General features: G+C 41.8%; 1 protein-coding gene across 4 annotated transcripts in view; it reads right to left on the bottom strand.

Moving 5' to 3' along the window:
• LOC136677599 (doublesex- and mab-3-related transcription factor 1-like) overlaps window positions 1–24,567 on the bottom strand; it is a 29,804-nt gene that overhangs the window by 4,690 nt on the left and 547 nt on the right. For 2 of the 4 annotated variants that reach the window (XR_010796379.1, XM_066655164.1), the window contains exons 2-5: window positions 18,483–18,660; window positions 14,686–14,846; window positions 9,453–9,624; window positions 6,570–6,610 (exon numbers count right to left, since the gene is read on the bottom strand). Coding sequence is in view for 3 of the 4 variants with exons in the window: in XM_066655164.1 (XP_066511261.1) it covers window positions 6,570–6,610; window positions 9,453–9,624; window positions 14,686–14,846; window positions 18,483–18,660 (552 nt within the window). In the remaining variant the exon portion in view is untranslated. The remainder of the gene's footprint in view (window positions 1–6,569; window positions 6,611–9,452; window positions 9,625–14,685; window positions 14,847–18,482; window positions 18,661–24,567) is intronic. The other 2 variants (XM_066655161.1, XM_066655162.1) reach the window with 2 other exon arrangements.

The raw sequence follows: 24,567 nt of genomic DNA, 5'->3' as shown, positions 1-24,567 counted from the left end.
TAGACCAGGTATTATTGGGATGGTGGGTTATTCTCAGTTCTGCAAAGACACACTGATATGGTGCCGCTGGAGTATTTAACCCCCGCAGAGTCACTGCAGGACTATCAATAGTCCACCAACAAAAAAATACTCAGCCAAAAGCTTCCTGTGTCCACTGATGGAGGACTAGAGGAAGACCAACGCAAACTGCAGCAGCAGATGACTGTCTCTGATTTTACATCTACTTGATGAATCAATGGTGTTAAAATGTGGGTAGTATGTGGACACTGTTTAAAAACTCCAGTAGCAGTTTCTGATCCATTTGAACCAGGGCAACAGACACTAACACACCACCACCACAATGTCAGTGTGATTGTGTGAGAATGAGATCCACCACCCAAATCATACCTGCTCTGTGGTGGTCCTGATCATTGAAAAAATAGGGTGAAAAGAGGCTAACAACGTATTCTGAGCAAAAAACTACTGCTCATACAATATTTCCTCTAGATTGCTAACGGTATTAATACTAGATGTTGTCTATGAGACTGTTAGAAATCAAGATTCATTCATTCATTATCTGTAACAGCTTATCCAATTCAGGGTCGCAGTGGGTCCAGAGCCTACCTGGAATCATTGGGCGCAAGGAGGATATACACCCTGGAGGGGGCGCCAGTCCTTCACAGGGAAACACACACACACACATTTACTCACACACTCACACCTCTGGACACTTTTGAGTCACCAATCCACCTACCAACGTGTGTTTTTGGACTGTGGGAGGAAACCAGAGCACCCGGAGGAAACCCACGCGGACACAGAGAGAACACACCAACTCCTCACAGAGAGTCACCCGGAGGAAACCCACGCGGACACAGAGAGAACACACCAACTCCTCACAGACAGTCACCCGGAGGAAACCTACGTGGACACAGGGAGAACACACCAACTCCTCACAGACAATCACCCGGAGGAAACCCACGCGGACACCGGGAGAACACACCAACTCCTCTCAGACAGGATCTGTTTTACAATTGCCAAACTAACTCAGGTCAAAAGTATTGGATAATATCTGTTGACCAGATACTTCTATATAATTTCCAAAATCCAAATCTATTTTCAGTTTTTTTAAAAAGCATACCTTAACAAACTAAAATCTCATAAAAAAGCATGATTTTACTTATGATTTTTGTTCATGTTTCCACTAAAGCGATGGAGAAAGATTAAAAAACAAAAGAAATGACTGAAGGCAATGCAGCAAGAGATGGAGTCCTCTCATGGAATGACATGCGCATCTCTCTCTCAATCATTAGAGCTGTGGCAGGACTTAATGGCGCAGAAAACACAGTCAAACAGCAAGAGGAGGGGGGCTGGGGTGCAGCACCTTAAACATATGCTGACTCCTCAGAGTTAGAGGCGGCTGCCGCCATTTCTGCAGGAGACAGATGCAGCTGCTGGAGTGGAGCCATTAGAATAGAATAGAAACACGGAAACAAAAGTGAGTGGTAACGCCACTGGCTCCCATTTGAGAGCCCTGGGCAACCAGTCTGTGCTACACCTCTAAGAGTCCTTGGGCAAGACTCCTAACACTGCATTGGCCGATCTGTAATACCTGGATAAGAGCTTTTTTTGTGAGACTAATAACTACAAGTACTACAATTTTCACATCCTGTGCTATATAAAATCCATAAGTAGCTAAGTATTAACCCTATCATCAGGAGATCATAAACAGATACCTGGTGAAGCCAATGCAACACTTGGCCAGGAGTCCAAAACAGCCCTCACTGTCTGATTCAGCATAGACATTTAGTAAGGTCCTCCACTACCTATACAAACTCCAAGGCTGCTTCTACCTGTAGTTTTAAATCAAAACTATATTGTTTATAACTTGTTTGACCAGAGTAGGGTGGGTCCCTCTTGTGAGTCTTGGTTGCTCCCAAGGTTTCTTCCTCCAGCTGCACGGGGAGTGTTTCCATGCCACTGTGGCCTTTGCCTTGCTCACCTGGGAATATTAATTTCGATTTCTGTTTTAAATCTCAATGTCTCTAAAGCTGCTTTGTGATCTCATCAGGTTGTAAAAAGTGTAAAATTGTACAAATAAATTAGACTTGACTTGATTGTCTCTGATGGGTGTAGAAATCAGGCACATTAATAGTCAGTGTGCAGTCCTTCGACAGTATTCCACCACCAAAACATCAGGTCAGGTGTTAAGTGGTTAGTTCTGGATCTCACAAGCCACTTCAACTTATTTTGAAAGATGCTGGATTGAGATCCATCACTGCAGAGAAACTCCACAGCTGAACATCTCCACCTGGATTTGGAATTACACTGGACAGCATCATGTCCATTCACTGGGGTCAATTAATATTTAGTTAAAAACAAATAGTAACTTGGGTGGCATGGTGGTGCAGCAGGTAGGTGTCGCAGTCACACAGCTCCAGGGACCTGGAGGTTGTGGGTTCGATTCCCGCTCCGGGTGACTGTCTGTGAGGAGTTGGTGTGTTTACATTTACATATTTGGCAGACGCTTTTATCCAAAGCGACTTACAAAAGAGGATCTAACATTCGAACTACAGCACAAATTATACAAAATACCTTACATTAAGTGCAATATGCCAAGAAGTAATAAGTGCATTAAAGAAAGACATTCAGTGCAAAAGATACTCTCGGAAGAGCTGGGTGTAGGTGTGTGTGTGTGAGTGAATGTGTGTGTGTGTGTTGCCCTGTGAAGGACTGGCGCCCCCTCCAGGGTGTATTCCCGCCTTGCGCCCAATGATTCCAGGTAGGCTCTGGACCCACCGCGACCCTGAACTGGATAAGCGCTTACAGATAATGAATGATTAATAGTAACTTGAGCTAAATTCAACAAATTTGAACAAAGTATTAATTGCAATTTACACAATTTTGGCTGAACAAAATTAGCTGGGAAATGTTGAATAGAATTTATTCATATTTTATCAGTAACATCAAAGATCCAAAAAATGTAATAGATTTTACTCATTGGGAGGTCTTTATTTTTGATCATCATACACTTCCGCCCAACGCATTTTGAAACTCGTGAACACCAGCATTATTGGGTTCTGAACGTCCTCGGACTTCCCAAAGTGAACAGCTTTTAAATTATTAATAGGGAAAGAACAATTTTTATCTAAAATTGTGTATTTTGATTGAGGCGCTCTTAAATGTGGGACACGCATTTTTTAAAGTGGATCGGTGAGTTTGAGGGGGAACAACGACAGTTGTTTGTATGTGGATGAAGTTTAACTTGTCCGTAAGGTTTTAATTTAGTTAATTTATTCAATGAATGTTACCTAAAATTCGGAAAATTAGAATCTACTCATCTACAGTGTTGTATTTATGTCTATATATCTCCACAATGTCATAAAAAACTGCTCATAATGTGTAAGAGTAAACAGCTTCAGACAAAATAATAAAAAATACAACAAAAATCTGTGATTTGTAGAAAAAAATTTAAATCCTCTCTTGGTAAAGTCCACATCACGCAGTAAATTAAAGTGTATTATGTCACTGCTGTCTGATCAAGATCTCATATATTCAAAAGCAAAAAGGTATAGATCAGATATAGAACAGAGTAAACCATTTTGGTCAAAGTATGTTAATATAATCCATGTTAATTTTCAGTTTTAATTAACTTTTGGTTTTGTGCATTTGTTCTAAAATTATGTAATTTTTCGAAAAGAAAAATAAACAAACACGGAGACACAAGTTTTCATTTCCAACAGTGGCAGTATACTTATTATTCATGGCACAACACAATCCCGTTCTATTAACAGCTGAACTTCCATCATTAACTTTTCCTGGACAACATTAGGACAGCAACCTTCAGTCCCTGTTGTTGGACCATTAGAAACCGCTATGCACAGCCAGCAGTGTCTGGCAGAAGGCATCATGCAAGGGTCAGAGGCTAATTAAACACAGAAGCACCTCTAGCCCCGCATTGTTAACCAATCTGTCCCCAGCCGGAGAGTGTCAGTGAGAAAATTGACAGGCCCTCCTCCAAGTTAAATCACTGGCACTGTTACGCTGCTCCACCGGCCCCCACAAAATGACCTGTCCATCTCTGGACTCCCGCTTTGATTCGTCGAAACATTATGGATATACTATAATGACCTGAGACGTGTGATCGATGATTTCAAAGATTTTTTGTCGGTCTGTTTAAACAGGAGAAAATAATTGCGAGTGTGTAATAAAAGATGCAGAAATAAAAACACCATTGTGGGCTGCAGCCCCAAGGGGAATATAAATGTCTCAATATATTCAGCTGAGACTTTTAATGGCAGAATGGTGAAGTGAGAGTTGAGGGGAACCTTGGAGGACAGGCCTTTTATAGCCACATACATAGCCTTTTAGATACATAATGTTTTAATTGATAAATCTGCAATGCTTTCATAATAAACAAGAAGCTGTCTTTCTGGAGTCTGCAGTTCTAACACGGGGTGCTTGTGCCGACAGTTGTGGTTGAGTATCATTTAATATATAAATCCGCATAAGAATGTTACTGCAACGCAATGGCAGCTGGAACTAAGCCATTAAACGAGTTAATTAAATATTAAGATATATCATTTATTGAGAAAGTGATGGCTGAATGTGAGATCTGCATGCACTTACTGCATCACTCAGCAGTGGCAAAATTATACAAGATGAGGGCTATTATTCATTCCAGCTTTAGGAATTAAAAGATCTGTAAGATAAAAATTTGTTCACTCATATCAAAACAGCTTCCCAAACCCCCCCTATCAGTCTCTATCTGATCTAAAGCACTCCTTTTAATGGTGTCTGGCTTGTCTATCCCTGTGACTCAGCTTGTCTGTGTGCCGGACAGTGGTAAAAGCAAGAGAAGAGCATAAAGCAGCGCTCCGCACCCATTTAATCTCCTAAGAGCCTTAGGCAAGTCTTAATGGAGATGTTGTACAAGACATTACAACTGTGCTTGAGGCTGCAGCAGGCAATTACACTGGTATTTAACCAATCCATAGAGAGAGAAAAGACAGAGCATTTAGCATCAGCAGCATAGTGGGGAAGACAGCATGAAATGGAGGAGTCGCTAAGTGTGTTTTCAGCTGGTTAGAATCCAGCCATGGATATCGCCTCTAGGCCACTGATTCATTCTGAGATTTAGTAGTAGAAAGCTTTGTTTTGTGTTTCGTCAGTTTAGGTGCTCACCTCTCGGAGTCCATGTCGTATTGACTAAAATGCTAAATGCAGCTGTGATAAGATCAATATCCACATCTCTGAAGCACTGCTCCTCATAACTATAGGTTATTCAAAAGTCAACATTATACTTGAAAAGCAATTTCATAAAACAACATGTCAGCATGACGGCAAATGGACTGGTGTCATATGCTTGTCTATTGATTCTGGAGGAGGAAAAGTGTTAGAGATATTTCAGACAGATCTTTATTTTGTCCCATTTAAGTGATTTCAGAAAGAAGAAAAATCCTTTAACATATTAATACAACGAACACGACCTCGTGAGTGGAGGTTATCGCAGAGGAGTTGAACGCCCGCTCTATTGGGGAGACGTCAACGAAAACGGATTAGTGATGATGAGAAAAGCTCAAAAGCTTTTCTGTTACATGAGACATTACACCCCTTCCTGTTGAATTTTTATCACTTTATTGTTCTTATTTTGTTGTTCCTCTCTGTTAATCCCACAGTGGAGGAGAGTGAATGGGGCCTTTGAATATTCTTGTAGGACTTTAATTTCCAGAAGACTGTGTCAAGTGTGCCGTTTCTGATTTAAATTCTCAAGTGTACATCTAGACAAAGAGTGTCCAAAGGAATATGATGGAGCTTCACAGAGATAACTGCTCATAACACAGGCTTAAAACTGAAATATTAATCTGAAATAATTGCTATGAATTATTCAGCAATGACTAAACTAATGCTACATTTGTGTTGATAGGAATGTGAATTAATGGGTTAAATGGCTGTCAAAGATACTACTCCAATGTATATCATAATACAGATATTTAGAGCTGGGATATAAAAAAAAAACAAAGCTCGTGGTATAATATGATTTAAACAACATTCATGTAACATTGGTTCTGTACTAGACATTCATTCATTCATTCATTCATTATCTGTAACCCTTATCCAGTTCAGGGTCACGGTGGGTCAAGAGCCTACCTGGAATCATTGGGCGCAAGCCGGGAATACACCCTGCAGGGGGCGCCAGTCCTTCACAGGGCAACACACACACATACACACTCCTACGGACACTTTTGAGTCGCCAATCCACCTACCAGCGTGTTTTTGGACTGTGGGAGGACACCGGAGCACCCGGAGGAAACCCACGCGAACACAGGGAGAACACACCAACTCACCAACTCCTCACAGACAGTCACCTGGAGGAAACCCACGCAGACACAGGGAGAGCACACCACACTCCTCACAGACAGTCACCAGGAGCAGGAATCGAACCCACAACCTCCAAATCCCTGGAGCTGTGTGACTGCGACACTACCTGCTGCTCCATCATGCCGCCTCTGTACTAGACAGAACTAGCTAATATGAAACATGGGTTAGTTTTATGTGGATAACAAAGGGCACTGAGGGAATATGAATCATACCTGGAAATCATCTTGTGGTTTTAAAACAGCAGGGCAGCATACTGAAGGAATACACAACAGTGAGATCAATACATATCTTCTGTTGGGGTGAGATTGCCACTTCATTACTGAATCACAACAAAGTCTGACACTGACAGTTCCATCCATACCATTGGCATCGGCACTTCAGAAGGATAAATGACAGAGACTTACTTACTGTTATCCTTCCACTTACAAAAACTGACTCTTTACTGTAGAAAGCTTCAAAAGTAAACTTGGTCCGCCCTACACAAGACAACTAACTTTGAACACTTTCAGCAATATACCGCGACAACAACAACGGGGAAAAAAATCAAGCGTGAAAGAAAATGGTAAAACCTGGAGCTGTCTCGTATAACACTAAAATTCCTACATAACTCACGGTGGGCACATCATCTCTGGCGATTGCAGGCGGTCGGCTCCTGCAAGTGTATGGAGAGTGGGTGTGAGGGTGGGGGCGAGGCGGACCCGGCCGTGTGATGGAGTGCAGTGTCACTTGCGGCCTAGGCGATTTATGGCAGAGCGCTGCTGACGAGCTCGCGGCAGTAAAGCGCGCACAGGGGCGTATTTCACAGCGAGCTGCCTTTTATGAAGAACACTTGGACGCCCCAGCAGGGCCGCCGCTCGTGACGGATGGAGAAAGACGCATGACAAGCTTCATCATTGTTTGTAAATCTTAACTGTTCCCGCTCACTAACCCCAGAGGCAATTTTCCAGAGACGGTGGTGGAAGGGGCCCGCTCAGAAAGGACAGCGTGGCACTCCTGAAGGTTATTTGGGCTCGTATTTGGCCAACTGATTACCCACCAGCACAAGGGGGAAATAAATACACTGCACACCATGCTGGAGTACAGGAGGCACAGCCGCTATATGGGCCACTCCGAGGCCTTCACAGAGAAAGACATATGTCCATGAGCGCATTACATCATTCTCTACATCTTCAGGATCAAGGATCAAACTTTGCCTTCAATATCCATGCATGACTTCTAATCACCTATAAATCATAACATATAAAGTTTGAAAAACACTGATTAGGACATACTTTTGCACATTTGTTCCTGGCAAATACCACAACTCAATGAACTCAGATCAAAACTATATATGCATTATGTACACATCAAAGACACATGAACGTGGACTGATATTTCAATAAGGAGATATCTAGGTTCATCTCAGCATTTGTTGACATGACAGGATATTGAGTGAGATTTGATTGAGCATGCAGACCATGTAGAATTACAGAGAATGGCAGGCTAAAGCTGGCTCATATGAAAATTACATTAGTCAAAAATGGAGAAATAAATGGATGCATTACGTTAAAAAAGATGGCAAAATTATACAAACGATACAAAAAAAAATTTTGGGAAAGTTACAAAATGCAAAAAAAAGTTGATCTGTAAATTCACTTTCACCAGTATTTTTTTTATTTGAAAATGGACCATGATCGATTTTATACTGTAATTTGGAAAAGGAGGAGCATGAGTTTCAGGGAAGTCCATGGTTATTTCAGCATGATGAAGCCAGATACCGTGAATGTTACAACACAGGTCTCACAAGGTCTGCACAGTTTTTAAATTGAACCACTGAATCATCAGGTACAAATTTCTGAACGATCAGACAGAAATCTCTTTTGATGTTAGCTGTAAATAATTTAAAAACTTGCTTTTTGCTTTTTTTTAATTTAGAATATTCTAAGTATTACTGAAACATCTAATGGTTAAAAAGATCATGTTTAATGAAATCCTTACAAAAAAAAGGTTAATACGTTTATATGCTCTCTATTATTGTTCCTAAAGGTGTGGACATGTATATAGTAATTCTGGGAAACGGGTCCAAATGTGTTGCCTAATAAGGGATGGTCGTACTGTCTGTTCTAATGATGATGACAGAGAGATTGGGAGATGTGGACATGCCACACTGGAACGGGAGGTGACAGATAACAGAAATCTCTGCAGTCATGCCAAAAAGGTCAAGGTCATTAATTCTCCTTCATAACAAAAGCTAAAACGATTAGCACTGCCTCAGTAGAAGAAAGTAGTTTTCTATGTGAAAGTCTTAACATCTTTGTTAATTCTGTGGAGTTCTATATATGTAATTGTTGTGTTGTTATGATATTAAATTACCTGCTGGACGCAAGATGCCGGAAACATCAGACTGGCATTTCCCTAGTAACTGGGAAGTTAGTATCAGTGTTTTTGGACCACCCAGATTTTATTGCTTTTGTGTTGTAATGGAGCATGGGACCCCCTGGAGTGAGAGTGGGGGTGAGAGACACCCTTATGTTTGGGCCACTGGAAAGCAGCATGTAAAATTCATTAAGATCTAGAGCAGGTGAAGGGCTTTGGGGTATGGGGGAAAGGTGGGTCTTCTTAAACAACCAGAGCATGCCAGCGTTCTATCAACGTCACTTAGAATATGTCCATTTACGGGTTTTTATTCTGGGTGGTTTAGAACCGACTATTACCCAGAAGTTAAAGCGACGATGTTCTAATATGAAGCTATTACTAAATATTATTCAGGTTTATTTAAGAGCATATCCACTGATTTAAAAACCAGTTTATGATTTCTGAAATTCTGCATGTACTTGTACATGTGGCTGCTATCTCTTTAAATCTGAAGGTCTAGGACAAATGGCCATAATAAAAGTTTTACTTTTGAATTTATGCATTTGTGAGAATTTTATGGCGCCCTTGACTTGCAGAGAGAACCTCCCTCGGATGTACTTGTGCACACTGTTGATAAACTCTGGATAAAACTTTATGGGCCTGAGAGTGGTGTGTGCATACGTTTATGTGTGTGTGTGTGTATGTGTGGTGCATGTGTGTGTGTGTGTGTGTGTGAGAGAGAAAGTAGGGAGAGCACTGACCTGCAGCTTTGGGCTCCTGGCAGATGTTGTTCTCTTCGAGGGTGAAAACTGGGGGCACACAGGCAGCAGTGCCCAGGCCCTGGCTGAGGTAGGACGCTGCAGAGTAGTAGTGCATGCGATACTGCTGGGACACATTATGGCTGGACACAAGGCTATCTCCACTGGGCATCTGCTTTCAAAGCATAATATGATTCACATACAATTGAAATTAAAGTCCTTTCCTAGTTGGAAATCCAAGCTAATACTGTAAGAAATATAAAAGAACAAATGTGGGGTAATTCCTTTTCTTTCTTGTAATAACATTAACGTAATATAATACAAATAACAAATCTGATAGATTTTTGCAACAAGCTTAGTTCTCGTACTTGTACGTTGTTCGTGTCTCATCATGAAATGTTTTAAAACAAAAAATGAAGATAAGATTCACAGCCCTTACAAGTCTTGCTTGACTTCTCAGGCCAGATTTTTTTTTCTCTCAAAATAAACTGCAACACACATCTCTGGTAAATTTCCTTCTTTGTGAGAACTTGCTTGTTTTAAAAGAAGCTGTCTACTCAGCAGCACGGGGGGCTTTAGGGGATTTTCAATTTCACTTTTATGGAATTTGATTTCTGTCAGCCCATAATATGTCACCATTTATTGTCCACCCCATCAATTTCAGACAGCTTTATAAACTGTTATTTAAGCTACGCTGGCTTCTTGTATTACCTATGACAAATACAACAGAAATTGAACTGTATTTTTCTGAGCGTGCTCCAGTGACACTTGCATGAAACCAGAACGAGACAAAACATGGCAAGCATCTGAAATATGCCACAAAAAAACAGAACCAATCAATTCCTCTGCATGTGTTAAACTAAAGTTAAAATTGGGAATTGCTTTGAAGCATTTTACATTTCAATTTACACAATAAAATCAAAAATTGGTCCAATCTTATATAATAGATATATCCACCTAACTGTGGAAATACAGCTGCTGTGTTGAAAGTTTATGCCTGACTTTCCCTTTTGTGGTGTAGCATGGGTGCAGTGCTACTGTTGGTGAGAAAGCTCCAGTGCGGCCTCATTAATAAAGACTGGCTGAGCTCCCTTACCTCCCTCAGAGGCTCTTATCTGGCACCATCGGCTGTCTGGGCTCTCTATGCCACCCTCATATTATCATTCTCCACCTGCAGTGCAGCGCAGCCCCACTCTCTCACGGTGGGAGAGGGTGGGAGATGGACACAGATAAAGACTAACCAGAGAGCATCTCCTCTATTCTTTTACTTTTTTCCCAAGTGGAGGGCGAATGTATGGAAACCTGGATCAACCTCAAAAACCTCACCTTGCAGAAGCAAGAAAGTGTAGTTCAAAACACAAACATATAAAAATATAGATGAGATGTTAAGCAAAATTTCAAATTTACAAAATTTGTGAAAGGGGACAAGCTCAGAAACCAGTGCTAAGTAACAGCATGTTTTATAAGACAAACCTGCATTTCAATTTGTAATTAGAAGTCACCTTTAAATATTGTAGTTTTCTAAATATTTGCACTTTTTTTTAAGATTGTAGCTTACCAAACCACCAAAATTAACATAAACCATTCACAAAACTTTTTCTACAACGGCACACAATGTGTGGACCCTGACAATCACCACCTATTTCATTTGTGAGTCTTTGTCTTGTAGTTTGTCCATAACAATTCTATATCTGTAGGTTGCATGAACAGTAACTGAGAACCGCTCTTGAGTTCCATTAGGAAAAGAGCTGAGATTACCTTCAAATTCTTTTAATGACAACAGAATGCCCTTATTCCAAAATTAAAAACTCATTAAATATTTACAATAAACAGCCACAATAAACAAATAAAAAAAATAACAACTCTTACTGATGGACAGATGTGGCCTAATGGATAGAAGAGTGGACTTGGGACCAGAATGTCACTGGTTTGATCCCCACGACTGACAAGAAAATTTGGAGCAGTTGGAGTGAACGACCACAAACAAAATGCTCTTGTTGCAAGGCACCTTAAACCCAACTGTGTGTGTGTGTGTGTTGACTGGTCCTAGTGCATTTGTGTGTGTGTGTGTTGACTGGTCCTAGTGCATTTGTGTGTGTGTGTGTGTGTGTGTTTACTGGTCCTAGTGCATTTGTGTGTGTGTGCTTACTGGTCCTAGTGCATTTGTGTGTGTGTGTGCTTACTGGTCCTAGTGCATTTGTGTGTGTGTGTGTTGACTGGTCCTAGTGCATTTGTGTGTGTGTGCTTACTGGTCCTAGTGCATTTGTGTGTGTGTGCTTACTGGTCCTAGTGCATTTGTGTGTGTGTGCTTACTGGTCCTAGTGCATTTGTGTGTGTGTGCTTACTGGTCCTAGTGCATTTGTGTGTGTGTGCTTACTGGTCCTAGTGCATTTGTGTGTGTGTGTGTGTGTGCTTACTGGTCCTAGTGCATTTGTGTGTGTGTGTGTGTGTGTGTGTGTGTGCTTACTGGTCCTAGTGCATTTGTGTGTGTGTGTGTGTGTGTGCTTACTGGTCCTAGTGCATTTGTGTGTGTGTGTGTGTGTGTGCTTACTGGTCCTAGTGCATTTGTGTGTGTGTGTGTGTGTGTGTGTTTGCTTACTGGTCCTAGTGCATTTGTGTGTGTGCGTGTGTGTTTACTGGTTCTAGTGCATTTGTGTGTGTGTGTGTGTGTGTGTGCGCGCGTGCTTACTGGTCCTAGTGCATTTGTGTGTGTGTGTGTGTGTGTGTGCTTACTGGTCCTAGTGCATTTGTGTGTGTGTGTTCACTGCCCCAGATGAGTTAAATTTTGACACATTTGTACAAGGTAAAACAAGAAATGAGTGCAAGTAAACTTTTCAGACACACAATTAAATAATAAATATACAACTTAAATAATAATATAAGTGTTTGTAGGTGTTAATCTAACACTACATTCCCTCAGGCAAGACCAGCTCTTCACCTAACAAACATGTCCTATGTCTAGGTTGGCTTTGTTTGCAACAGAACGCTCAGGAAATCACCTTGAATTCATTCATCCTGCAGATAGCCCCATTACGCATAATAAGTTCCGCATTACAGTACCTTTCTCTCTACGGAAGGGGTCTGAAACACTATAGCAATATCATTAACCTTTGCTATATTAAACTCCATAAAGTAGTGTGACGAAGGCAGTGACCCTGGAGCAAGATGTCACCATCAGGCCCCCTGCTGCACAAACATGCTAAAATATGGCCCCATCAATGGCTTGCATGGACATAACTCTCAGAGGCAAGTCCCTGGAGAAATATAGATTTAATTTATTTCACACTCGAGTAGCTCACATTCGATACAATTGGGACACTTTGTAACATAAATCAGAGTGAATATACAAGGGTAACTTCATATTAAAACCATATTATGTGATGGTGCGGAGGCTGGGTCATATATCAGCGGGTAGGGGGCTGATTAATGTTGATAAATAAAAGTGTTGCCTTAAGTTGATCGGATATCAAAGTTGAAGGGGCCATGACTTTGAGGATGCCCTCAATTTCATGCTGTCCGATTCAATGTGTGTAAATGGAGATCTTCAGACTTATGCAATATAATGGAAGGCAAGCCTTAACTAGACATTAGCAGAGTGGGGGCAATTGAACCTTCCACTTTTAGACGCTGTGGAACAAAACACTTCATTCACAGGGCTGAAAACCTCTTATTATTGCTCAATGAGAAAAGGCAACATTTCAATAAATTAGCCCTTGACCACAGGTCTCTGCAGATCAACATTTCATCGTCGCAATCCTAGAGGTACCCTTACATTAAAAGCTTACATTAAAATGGCCTCGTCAGTGGTTCTAGACATGCTTTCTGGAGGATCCTTGGTGTTTTCTATGCTCTAATGTGCCTCATCAAGTGTGTGTAAAACAGTTATATGTAAAACCCATAATGTACAGATAGGAACAGTCCAGAGTTATGCCTGGGACTATCTTTGGTTGCAGCTATAATTAGTGAGCCCAGGTACTGATGCTGGATGATTAGTCCTGTACCACTCAAACGGCATGCCAATGCATCCCAAAGGTCTTAGATGGTGCTCCATCACTCCACAGCATGTGGTTCCACTGCTCCACAGTCCAGTTTTGGGAGACATAACACACGGTTCTGGCCACAGTGACTTTACTCTCAGCGTTTCTCTGAAGATTATACAAGTCGTGTGTGCGCCGTTGCACAACTCTGTCAGCAGTGGGTGCATTTTAACCAATCATTCATTAGAAGAGGTTCTGACAAGACCTCAGGGCATGTGTATTCTTTTCTCTGCCTGCGTTGCCTGCCATGTACTCCATGATCACACTAAATTTGGCCAAAAATATAATTGTCCAACTCCGAATGCACTACAGCACTTCCACTGAAATCATTGATGTGCTCAGCGATGGAGGGAGACCAATTCTCTGCTGTGGAAATAGCATGGATAAGGGTTAGAGAACTCCCAGTGGCAGCATTAGTTGCAGTTCCGGCTGGGGGGAGTGGGGAAATGTAAACAACATGTTAGAGGGGCAAATCTGCATGAAGACTGCACACCCGCCACGCTGTGCTCACCCAGTGGCTTGGAACGAGGGGAAGCTCACCATAGCCTGCCACCTTAAAACAGCCAGCCGGGTCCACTGACAGAAACCCCTATCAACACGGCTTCCAGCCCAGCTAATCACCTCATTACTGCGCACTCCTGCACTACACAGGCCATGGCGTGGGCGAGAAGGGAGAGGGGTGTATATGGTGGTGTTCTTCATGGGTGTTGGGTTAATATGGAATAATACTTCCTGTTTGAGAGGGTTTGGAACACTGCTAACACAAGAAGTCACCACAACAGTGCATCTTGGGAGTCCTACCGTCTAAAAGACACTATATACAGTCATTATTTCCATAACGAATACAACAATAAAACATAGAAAAACAATAAAAGACAAATGGCTTGTCACATAAATTAGATCCAGAAAAATGCATATTATATCAAGCATGAAATTGTCATAAATTAATGTTTATCATCTAAGTTTTGGGCCCGTACAAATTCTGCAGATCTTTTTGTTAGTTTTTATAGATCATTGTATGTCTGCATCTTTAACTACACTGAAACTGTCATGAAAACTTAGACCTAGTAATTGGAGAAATGTTAGTCCTAAAATCCACAAACAAAACCCCTTAACAAAAAAATGTCTTGGCTAATCTAGTGGAAGACTGTGTGTTTATATTTCTATTATATTTGAGTAGTCTTTGTGTATGTAGTCACCTGGTACTGCTGGTAATTGTAGAGGTTGCTGTAGTAAGCTGGGTACCGGGATGACTGGTAAAAGTTGTAGTATGAGGAGGAGTCCACCACCAGGTCAGTGGAGCTCTCAGAGTGCCCCCTGTTGGTGAAGGTGGGACTCGGTGACAGTGAGGTGCGAGTGCCTGAAATAACACTTTGTACAGTTACAAACCACCTTAATCTTCCTCACACATAATTCATTCAAAGCCAGTTGAGTCCCTTTTTTCTAAAGACACACTCTATTGTCTGAACTATATTGGCTTTCCCCAAAGTTCTACTGGTTTTACGTAGTTGTTAGAGCTACTAGTTCTGTGCTTTTACTCACATTGTTTTGGAAAGTTATTAGTATTTTTACTTGAATCAACTTTTACTTGATTTTACCCAAGTCACAATCCTTTTCCCGAGTATAAGGTTCAGGCTTCTCTACCCACTTCTGGAGATAAACTACAATGCACAACTGTGTTGTTTTTAGCACCATCTGCTGGTGACACAACGTATGTTTTAATGGTTGGCAGGCAGATGTGACAACGCTAACAGAAGAGTTACTGTTTCATTGTGGATGTCGTTTATTCCAACACGTGCAACAGCAGAATATGGTATCCATGACTGCACTCTTACAATACACGATTTTCTTATTAAAAATCACATGCCTGAGGTTTAAGATGTTTAGTAACCCTACACTAGGGTGACCATATCTGAGTTTTCAAAAAAAAGAGGACACATGGGGCAAATTTAATACATAAACCGATCCTCGTTAACAAGATAAAAAAAAATGCCTTTTTGGACAGATTCCTTTCCATTCAACATTTGGCCCTAGGCAAAAATAATTAACATTTTTGTCATTTCTTGACAGTTTATTATCATTAAGACCTGTTATTTTTCTGTTCATACCAAATTTCAAACCTGAAGTCCTGTATTAAAGCGACTTGTTTGCACCAGAAAACTCATGATCATGACAGAAACTGACGAGTTCAACTTTTAACTGTTTTTTAAATGTTACTAAGAGCAAGCGCCACACTTTAACAAGCAGAAGTAATACAGACTTGATAAATGATCCATAAGACTATTGACGTGCAGACTGACCAATTAAATGTCTACAGAGAAGGTTATCGACCAATAACGGTAGCTCTACAGTCAGACCGTCCAATCAGAAGATGTTAGGCTACTTCGCCACGCCCCCTTCTCACTCAAGCGAACCAATCAGAGTAGGTGAGGGCGGGACTAGTTTGTGAACGAAACTTCTAGAAGTTCTATGCAAGCTCTAGAAAAACAAAATCCCGGACATTTTTTAAGTCTGAAAAAGAGGACATGTCCGGGTAAAAGAGGACGTCTGGTCACCCTATTTAAACAGAAAAACCGCGCAGATGTAACTTGATTAAGTCGTCAGAAAATCAGTAACGGTCAGGTGTGTCCGTATATTTGTGTCGTTATAAGGACAGACGTGACGACTTTCAGTTTTTTTATACAATATAGAGCAGAAAGTGAAAGGCTTGTGTGACATAGAAACTCTTCCAACTACAAAGAAGAGACTGATAATTTACCTTAACAACTTTCAACACATTTCTGTTCGAGGCTCCAGTAAAACGCGGAGCTCGGCTGAAAGGAATGTAAGCACAAGCAAGTGCGCGCGGCGAAGTGTGTCCCATTTCTGCTCTGAGCTCCGCCCCCTTGAACACTCCCTGCGCGCCCATTTCGCTCCCTTTTGTTCTAAAAGAACGTCATCATACGTCATCGAAGTACACGCTTCAATAAAGGTATTAGGGCTTTTTGTAAGATTTGGGACAGAGGGAATACGGTAGACGGCAAAATCCCGGACAGTTTTGGAATCCCGCCCGGACGCATTTTTTTAGGTCCCGAAAAGAGGACGTCTGGTCACCCAACCCTACACAGGAATATTCTCTTGGTCTAATCCATCTTTATCAAGACAGGGCTTGTTATAGTGTCAATTTCATACAAATACATCACATTTCTAAATGGAAATAATTTGTTAAATATTTAATTATTAAAGCGTTATTAAAGTGGACTCTAATTATTAAAGTGGACTCTAACTCTAATTATTAAAGTGGACTCTAATTATTAAAGTGGACTCTAAGCTTCAAAAAAGCTGCATTAATAGATTTTGTGGTGCATAGTGTGGCCCAAAGGTAATTTCTGTATTAGCTTCTAACTTAATACAACAATTATTACAATTTTACAAAATGCAGAGACAGAAGTTCCTCACGTGCAGGAATCGGAACCACTGATCTGGAGAAATATCTCTGTGATGGATTCCACCATCTCCACCATGTTGGCCTCTTACATTACCACTAACGAGCCAAAAACAGGTGCGTTGTTCATAAGGAACAACAACTTTCAGGGGGCTCTAAGCCAATCTGTTTGTCTTTCTTCTATGTTCCTTATTTCTTCCTTCTCTTGATGTGCAAGCTGACTGGAATGTGCCATCTTCTCTATGAATGTGCCATCTTTTCCTGTAAATGTGCCCAACAGACGTCAGTAATGCAACCTTGACCGGGCTGATATTACACTCCTAGCTTAGTCCTATCAGAGGAGCGAGAACAGCCTGTTTCTTTCCCACTCTCTTTGAGCCACCAACTCTGGCCAAAATAGCCATCAAAAGGATGGTCCAGCTTGGCAAGGCACAATCACTAACGCTACAGATAGGTGTAGTGACAGAATGTAATGAAAAGATACCCTGCTACCCGCCCAGCTTCCCAAAAATAAGGAGTCCACTTCACTGGCTGTGTTGTGTTCCATAGTCACGGTCCTCAGTGTTCTCCTACTCCCACCATTTCTCAAGCGTCACTGAAGGTTTAAAGGTCATTACAGGCTTATCTCTCATTTCTATGATGATATGACAAAAATAACCTGAAACAGACAGCCTTTTGTTTAACACTACAGTTGAAGAGATGAAGATGAAGAGATTCATTCATTCATTCATTCATTCATTATCTGTAACCGCTTATCCAATTCAGGGTCGCGTAGGGTCCAGAGCCTACCTGGAATCATTGGGCGCAAGGCGGGAATACACCCTGGAGGGGGCGCCAGTCCTTTACAGGGCAACACAGACACACACACATTCACTCACACACACACACCTATGGACACTTTTGAGTCGCCAATCCACCTACCAACATGTGATTTTGGACTGTGGGAGGAAACCCACGCAGACACAGAGAGAACACACCACACTCCTCACAGACAGTCACCCGGAGGAAACCCACGCGGACATAGGGAGAACACACCAACTCCTCACAGACAGTCACCCGGAGGAAACCCACGCGGACATAGGGAGAACACACCAACTCCTCACAGACAGTCACCTGGAGGAAACCCACACAGACACAGAGAGAACACACCACACTCCTCACAGACAGTCACCCGGAAGAAACCCACGCGGACATAGGGAGAACACACCAACTCCTCACAGACAGTCACCCGGAGGAAACCCACGCGGACATAGGGAGAACACACCAACTCCTCACAGACAGTCACCCCGGAGGAAACCCACGCGGACATAGGGAGAACACACCAACTCCTCACAGAGTCACCCGGAGCGGAAGATGAAGAGATGTTTTATGAAATTTATTTCCAGAATCCAGTCAAATATTAAAGAATATTTATAATTACATGATTTTCCCCCCCTAATCTTATTATAATTAGTCAGACTTTCCCATTTCACACTTAAGAGACCCAGATATGATTCATATTTTATTCTGTCCCAGTTTCCTACGCTGTCTGGGTTACAAACAACTAATATATATCTAAAAATCTTGGCTCACCTGAAGCAGTCGGGGAGGAGGAAGAGCCAGGACTGTTGGACAGTGGAGATCTAGTTCCCACTGGAAACACGTAATCGTTATCTGGCTCATTTTTCACCACAAAGTCAGAACTGGGCAAGTTCACTGGAGTGCAGATGCCCATCTCCTCTTCCTGAGCCTGCTGACGACGCAGAGCCACCTAAACACAAACGATGCAATACATTAGAAAAAATCTATTACATACAAAAACTAATGTGATATACACTAAGGGCGGCACAATGGCGCAGCAGGTTAGCTCCAGGGACCTGGAGGTTGTGGGTTTGAGTCCTGCTCCGGGTGACTGTCTGTGAGGAGTGTGGTGTGTTCTCCCTGTGTCTGCGTGGGTTTCCTCCGGGTGACTGTCTGTGAGAAGTGTGGTGTGTTCTCCCTGTGTATGCGTGGGTTTCCTCCGGGTGATTGTCTGTGAGGAGTGTGGTGTGTTCTCCCCGTGTACGCGTGGGTTTCCTCCGGGTGACTCTCTGTGAGGAATGTGGTGTGTTCTCCCCGTGTCTACGTGGGTTTCCTCCGGGTGACTGTCTGTGAGGAATGTGGTGTGTTCTCCCTGTGTCTGCGTGGGTTTCCTCCGGGTGACTGTGAGGAATGTAGTGTGTTCTCCCTGTGTCTGCGTGGGTTTCCTCCGGGTGACTGTGAGGAATGTGGTGTGTTCTCCCTGTGTCTGCGTGGGTTTCCTCCGGGTGACTGTGAGGAATGTGGTGTGTTCTCCCTGTGAGTTTCCTCTGAGTGCTCCAGTTTACTCCCATGGTCCCAAAACACACGTTGGTAGGTGGATTGGCGACTCAAAAGTGTCCATAGGTAGTGAATGTGTGTGAGCGTGTCTTGCCCTGTGAGGGACTGGCACCCCCTCTGGGGTGTGTTCCCACCTTGCCCTCAGGCTCTGCACCCACCACGACCCTGAATTAGATAAACGGTTACAGACAATAAATAATATATAATTATATATAATAATAATGATGAATAATATAAAATAATATAATTTTCATGGTGCCAGGATGGACAGAGCAAGTCCTACTGGTTGTTGTGATGTAGTATGTACATCATGCCTGTAAATTATCTCTTTGCTAAGGGTTGAATGCTAGATTGCTAGTTGCTTGAGACATCCCGCATACAGAAAAATCAGTTGACATGCAGAATAGGACAAGTAAACACTAAAATGGTCCATTGAGTGCTCATGGTTCCACATATAAACACTGCTTCATAAAAGTAAAGTTACTTTTCTCATTTCCCAGCTTTGTTGATTTTCCTTGTGGTGTCAAATTAGCAGATAGCTTTGGTTTAACTCTTCAGCATTATAGACACAAAATGTAGATCTATTTTTCAGCCTATATAAACTGTTATCACTCTTTATAAACCTTATAAATAAATATTTATAAATGGTTTATAATCTGTTAATTATTATTGATAAAGACTGTAAAATTCATTAATAATTATTTGTAACACACAGACAGAAAGAGCAACTAAAATGTTGTTTGCCTAATAGTAAAAGTGTCAGAAAACTTACTGGAAATAAAGGGAAAACCACATTAAAATTAATGTTTAAAAAGACACGGTTCATGGTTAATCCATTAAACTTGGTTGTTAAATATTTAAATGTATTAACCAATATGTGATTAAGCAGGAGGGCGGCACTGTGGCGCCTCAGTCACACAGCTCCAGGGTTGTGGGTTTGAATCTCGCTCCGGGTGACTGTCTGTGAAGAGTTTTGTGTGTTCTCCCTGTGTCGGTGTGGGTTTCCTGTAGGTGCTCCGGTTTCCTCCCACCATGAGATTGGTGACTCAAAAGTGTCCGTAGGTGTGAGTGTGTGACTAAATGTGTGTGAGTGTGTCTCACACATTCCCCCCTCCAGGATGTGTTCCTGCCTTGCACCCATTGAATCCGGGTAGGCCCACCACGACCCTGGATAAGCGGTTACAGACAATGAATGAATGATTAAGCTCCAGGGTCCATGAGGAGTTTGGTGTGTTCTCCCAGTGTCCATGCTGGTTTCCTCCCACGGTCCAAAACCTACGATGATAGGTTGATTGGTTACTCAAAAGTGTCCATAGGAGTGATTCTGGGTACGCTCCGGCCCCACAGTGACCATGAACTTGATAAGTGGTTACAGACAATGAATGAATGAATGAATGAATGTCAAGTTAAATAAAGACTCAAAGAAAACAGTACCCACCATGGGTTTAAAATAATCATGAAAATATACATGTAAATATTGTCAAAGTGAAGATAAAATACACTTCATCGCCCTACATTACTGCTACTGCCTTATAATAGAATTAATCTGAGCCTCAGGCTGCATGTCAAATTAATCTGTACTCCCTAGTTATACTGCACTCTGTAAGTCAATATAAATATGGCTTCTGCACTCAATTACCTACGTGTTAGGCAATGCTAAAATACACCAGTTTACACAAACCGAATAAACCAGCTAACACAGACAGTAAACACGTTAAATTAAACCAGTTAACAAAGCCTGTAGCATAACTAGGCTAAAATAAACCAGTTAACACAGGCTGTAACCCAGCTAAAATAAACCAGTACAGGCCGTAACCCAGCTAAACTAAACCAGTTAACACAAGCCGTAACGCAGCTAAACTAAACCAGTTAACACAGGCCGTAACGTAGCTAAAATAAACCAGTTAACACAGGCCGTAACGCAGCTAAAATAAACCGGTTAACACAGGCCGTAACCCAGCTAAAATGAACCGGTTAACACAGGCCGTAACGCAGCTAAAATGAACCGGTTAACACAGGCCGTAACGCAGCTAAAATAAACCGGTTAACACAGGCCGTAACGCAGCTAAAATAAACCGGTTAACACAGGCCGTAACGCAGCTAAAATAAACCGGTTAACACAGGCCGTAACGCAGCTAAAATAACCCAGTTAACACAGGCCGTAACGCAGCTAAAATAAACCAGTTAACACAGGCCGTAACGCAGCTAAAATAAACCAGTTAACACAGGCCGTAACGCAGCTAAAATAAACCGGTTAACACAGGCCGTAACGCAGCTAAAATAAACCGGTTAACACAGGCCGTAACGCAGCTAAAATAAACCGGTTAACACAGGCCGTAACGCAGCTAAAATAAACCAGTTAACACAGGCCGTAACGCAGCTAAAATAAACCAGTTAACACAGGCCGTAACGCAGCTAAAATAAACCGGTTAACACAGGCCGTAACGCAGCTAAAATAAACCGGTTAACACAGGCCGTAACGCAGCTAAAATAAACCAGTTAACACAGGCCGTAACGCAGCTAAAATAAACCAGTTAACACAGGCCGTAACGCAGCTAAAATAAACCAGTTAACACAGGCCGTAACGCAGCTAAAATAAACCAGTTAACACAGGCCGTAACGCAGCTAAAATAAACCAGTTAACACAGGCCGTAACGCAGCTAAAATAAACCAGTTAACACAGGCCATAACGCAGCTAAAATAAACCAGTTAACACAGGCCGTAACGCAGCTAAAATAAACCAGTTAACACAGGCCATAACGCAGCTAAAATAAACCAGTTAACACAGGCCATAACGCAGCTAAAATAAACCAGTTAACACAGGCCGTAACGCAGCTAAAATAAACCAGTTAACACAGGCCGTAACGCAGCTAAAATAAACCAGTTAACACAGGCCGTAACGCAGCTAAAATAAACCAGTTAACACAGGCCGTAACGCAGCTAAAATAAACCAGTTAACACAGGCCGTAACGCAGCTAAAATAAACCAGTTAACACAGGCCATAACGCAGCTAAAATAAACCAGTTAACACAGGCTGTAACGCAGCTAAAATGAACCAGTACAGGCTGTAATGCAGCTAAAATAAACCAGTTAACACAGGCCGTAACCCAGCTAAAATAAACCAGTTAACACAGGCCGTAACGCAGCTAAAATAAACCAGTTAACACAGGCCGTAACCCAGCTAAAATAAACCAGTTAACACAGGCTGTAACGCAGCTAAAATGAACCAGTACAGGCTGTAATGCAGCTAAAATAAACCAGTTAACACAGGCCATAACGCAGCTAAAATAAACCAGTTAACACAGGCCGTAACGCAGCTAAAATAAACCAGTTAACGAAGGCCGTAACGCAGCTAAAATAAACCAGTTAACGAAGGCCGTAACGCAGCTAAAATAAACCAGTTAACACAGGCCGTAACGCAGCTAAAATAAACCAGTTAACACAGGCCGTAACGCAGCTAAAATGAACCAGTTAACACAGGCCGTAACGCAGCTAAAATGAACCAGTTAACACAGGCCGTAACGCAGCTAAAATAAACCAGTTAACACAGGCCGTAACGCAGCTAAAATAAACCGGTTAACAAAGGCCGTAACGCAGCTAAAATAAACCGGTTAACAAAGGCCGTAACGCAGATAAAATGAACCAGTTAACAAAGGCCGTAACGCAGCTAAAATGAACCAGTTAACACAGGCCGTAACGCAGCTAAAATGAACCAGTTAACACAGGCCGTAACGCAGCTAAAATAAACCAGTTAACACAGGCCGTAACGCAGCTAAAATGAACCAGTTAACACAGGCCGTAACGCAGCTAAAATAAACCAGTTAACACAGGCCGTAACGCAGCTAAAATGAACCAGTTAACACAGGCCATAACGCAGCTAAAATAAACCAGTTAACGAAGGCCGTAACGCAGCTAAAATAAACCAGTTAACGAAGGCCGTAACGCAGCTAAAATAAACCAGTTAACACAGGCCGTAACGCAGCTAAAATGAACCAGTTAACACAGGCCGTAACGCAGCTAAAATGAACCAGTTAACACAGGCCGTAACGCAGCTAAAATAAACCAGTTAACACAGGCCGTAACGCAGCTAAAATAAACCGGTTAACACAGGCCGTAACGCAGCTAAAATGAACCAGTTAACACAGGCCGTAACGCAGCTAAAATGAACCAGTTAACACAGGCCGTAACGCAGCTAAAATGAACCAGTTAACACAGGCCGTAACGCAGATAAAATGAACCAGTTAACAAAGGCCGTAACGCAGCTAAAATGAACCAGTTAACACAGGCCGTAACGCAGCTAAAATGAACCAGTTAACACAGGCCGTAACGCAGCTAAAATGAACCAGTTAACACAGGCCGTAACGCAGCTAAAATAAACCAGTTAACACAGGCCGTAACGCAGCTAAAATGAACCAGTTAACACAGGCCGTAACGCAGCTAAAATGAACCAGTTAACACAGGCCGTAACGCAGCTAAAATGAACCAGTTAACACAGGCCGTAACCCAGCTAAAACAAACCAGTTAACACAGGCCGTAACCCAGCTAAAATAAACCAGTTAACACAGGCCGTAACCCAGCTAAAATAAACCATTACAGGCCGTAACCCAGCTAAAACAAACCAGTTAACACAGGCTAACATAATCCCTACTAACATAACAAGTGAACACAAGCCATGTCCTCACTAAAATTATTACTAAAATTGAACAATTCTCTCAGGTTACTAATCTGTTAAAAGACGTTACAAACCTGCTGTAACACTGCTAACACAACTGCTAACATAAGCCCTGACAGTGTCCGTTAGCTAGTACTGTATTGTATTATAAATTTTCTCCTGAGCAGTTGACAACCTTGTGTTAAAATTTTCTGGTGGTGTATGCTAACTGTTGAGTTGTGACTTATGCTACTGCTGATAATAGTTAAAGACTTTCTTAAGGGGATACATAACGAAACACACAACAGTTCTCTCACAACCGTTTAGATTGTGACGATCTTTTGTCAGCAGCGAAGGCGATGTAATAATCCAATTATAATGCATTCATTGGATAATTTCTTCTGATTACTTTTAGCTATATTTTTCAACGCAGACCCACGCTCACGCTGAAAACCGTTGATATTCACTGCTGTGACTGGACGTGGAAAAGTGGAAACGGCTGATAATATATTTCGTAGCTTTTGGTCAATAATTTACAATAGGGCAAGCAACCAATAATCTACAAATGCATTTGGAGATTTTCTAAAAAGGTTTGTAAGTCTTCAGTGAGTAATTAGAATAGTTAATTTTCATAATTACACAACAGAACTGACTTTACTCTAAAGGTTG

The sequence above is a fragment of the Hoplias malabaricus genome, chromosome Y (assembly GCF_029633855.1).
Source record: "Hoplias malabaricus isolate fHopMal1 chromosome Y, fHopMal1.hap1, whole genome shotgun sequence".
Taxonomy (NCBI): domain Eukaryota; kingdom Metazoa; phylum Chordata; class Actinopteri; order Characiformes; family Erythrinidae; genus Hoplias; species Hoplias malabaricus.
The sequence above is the reverse complement of the archived record's forward strand: the minus strand, read 5'-3'. Positions and strand labels throughout refer to the sequence as shown.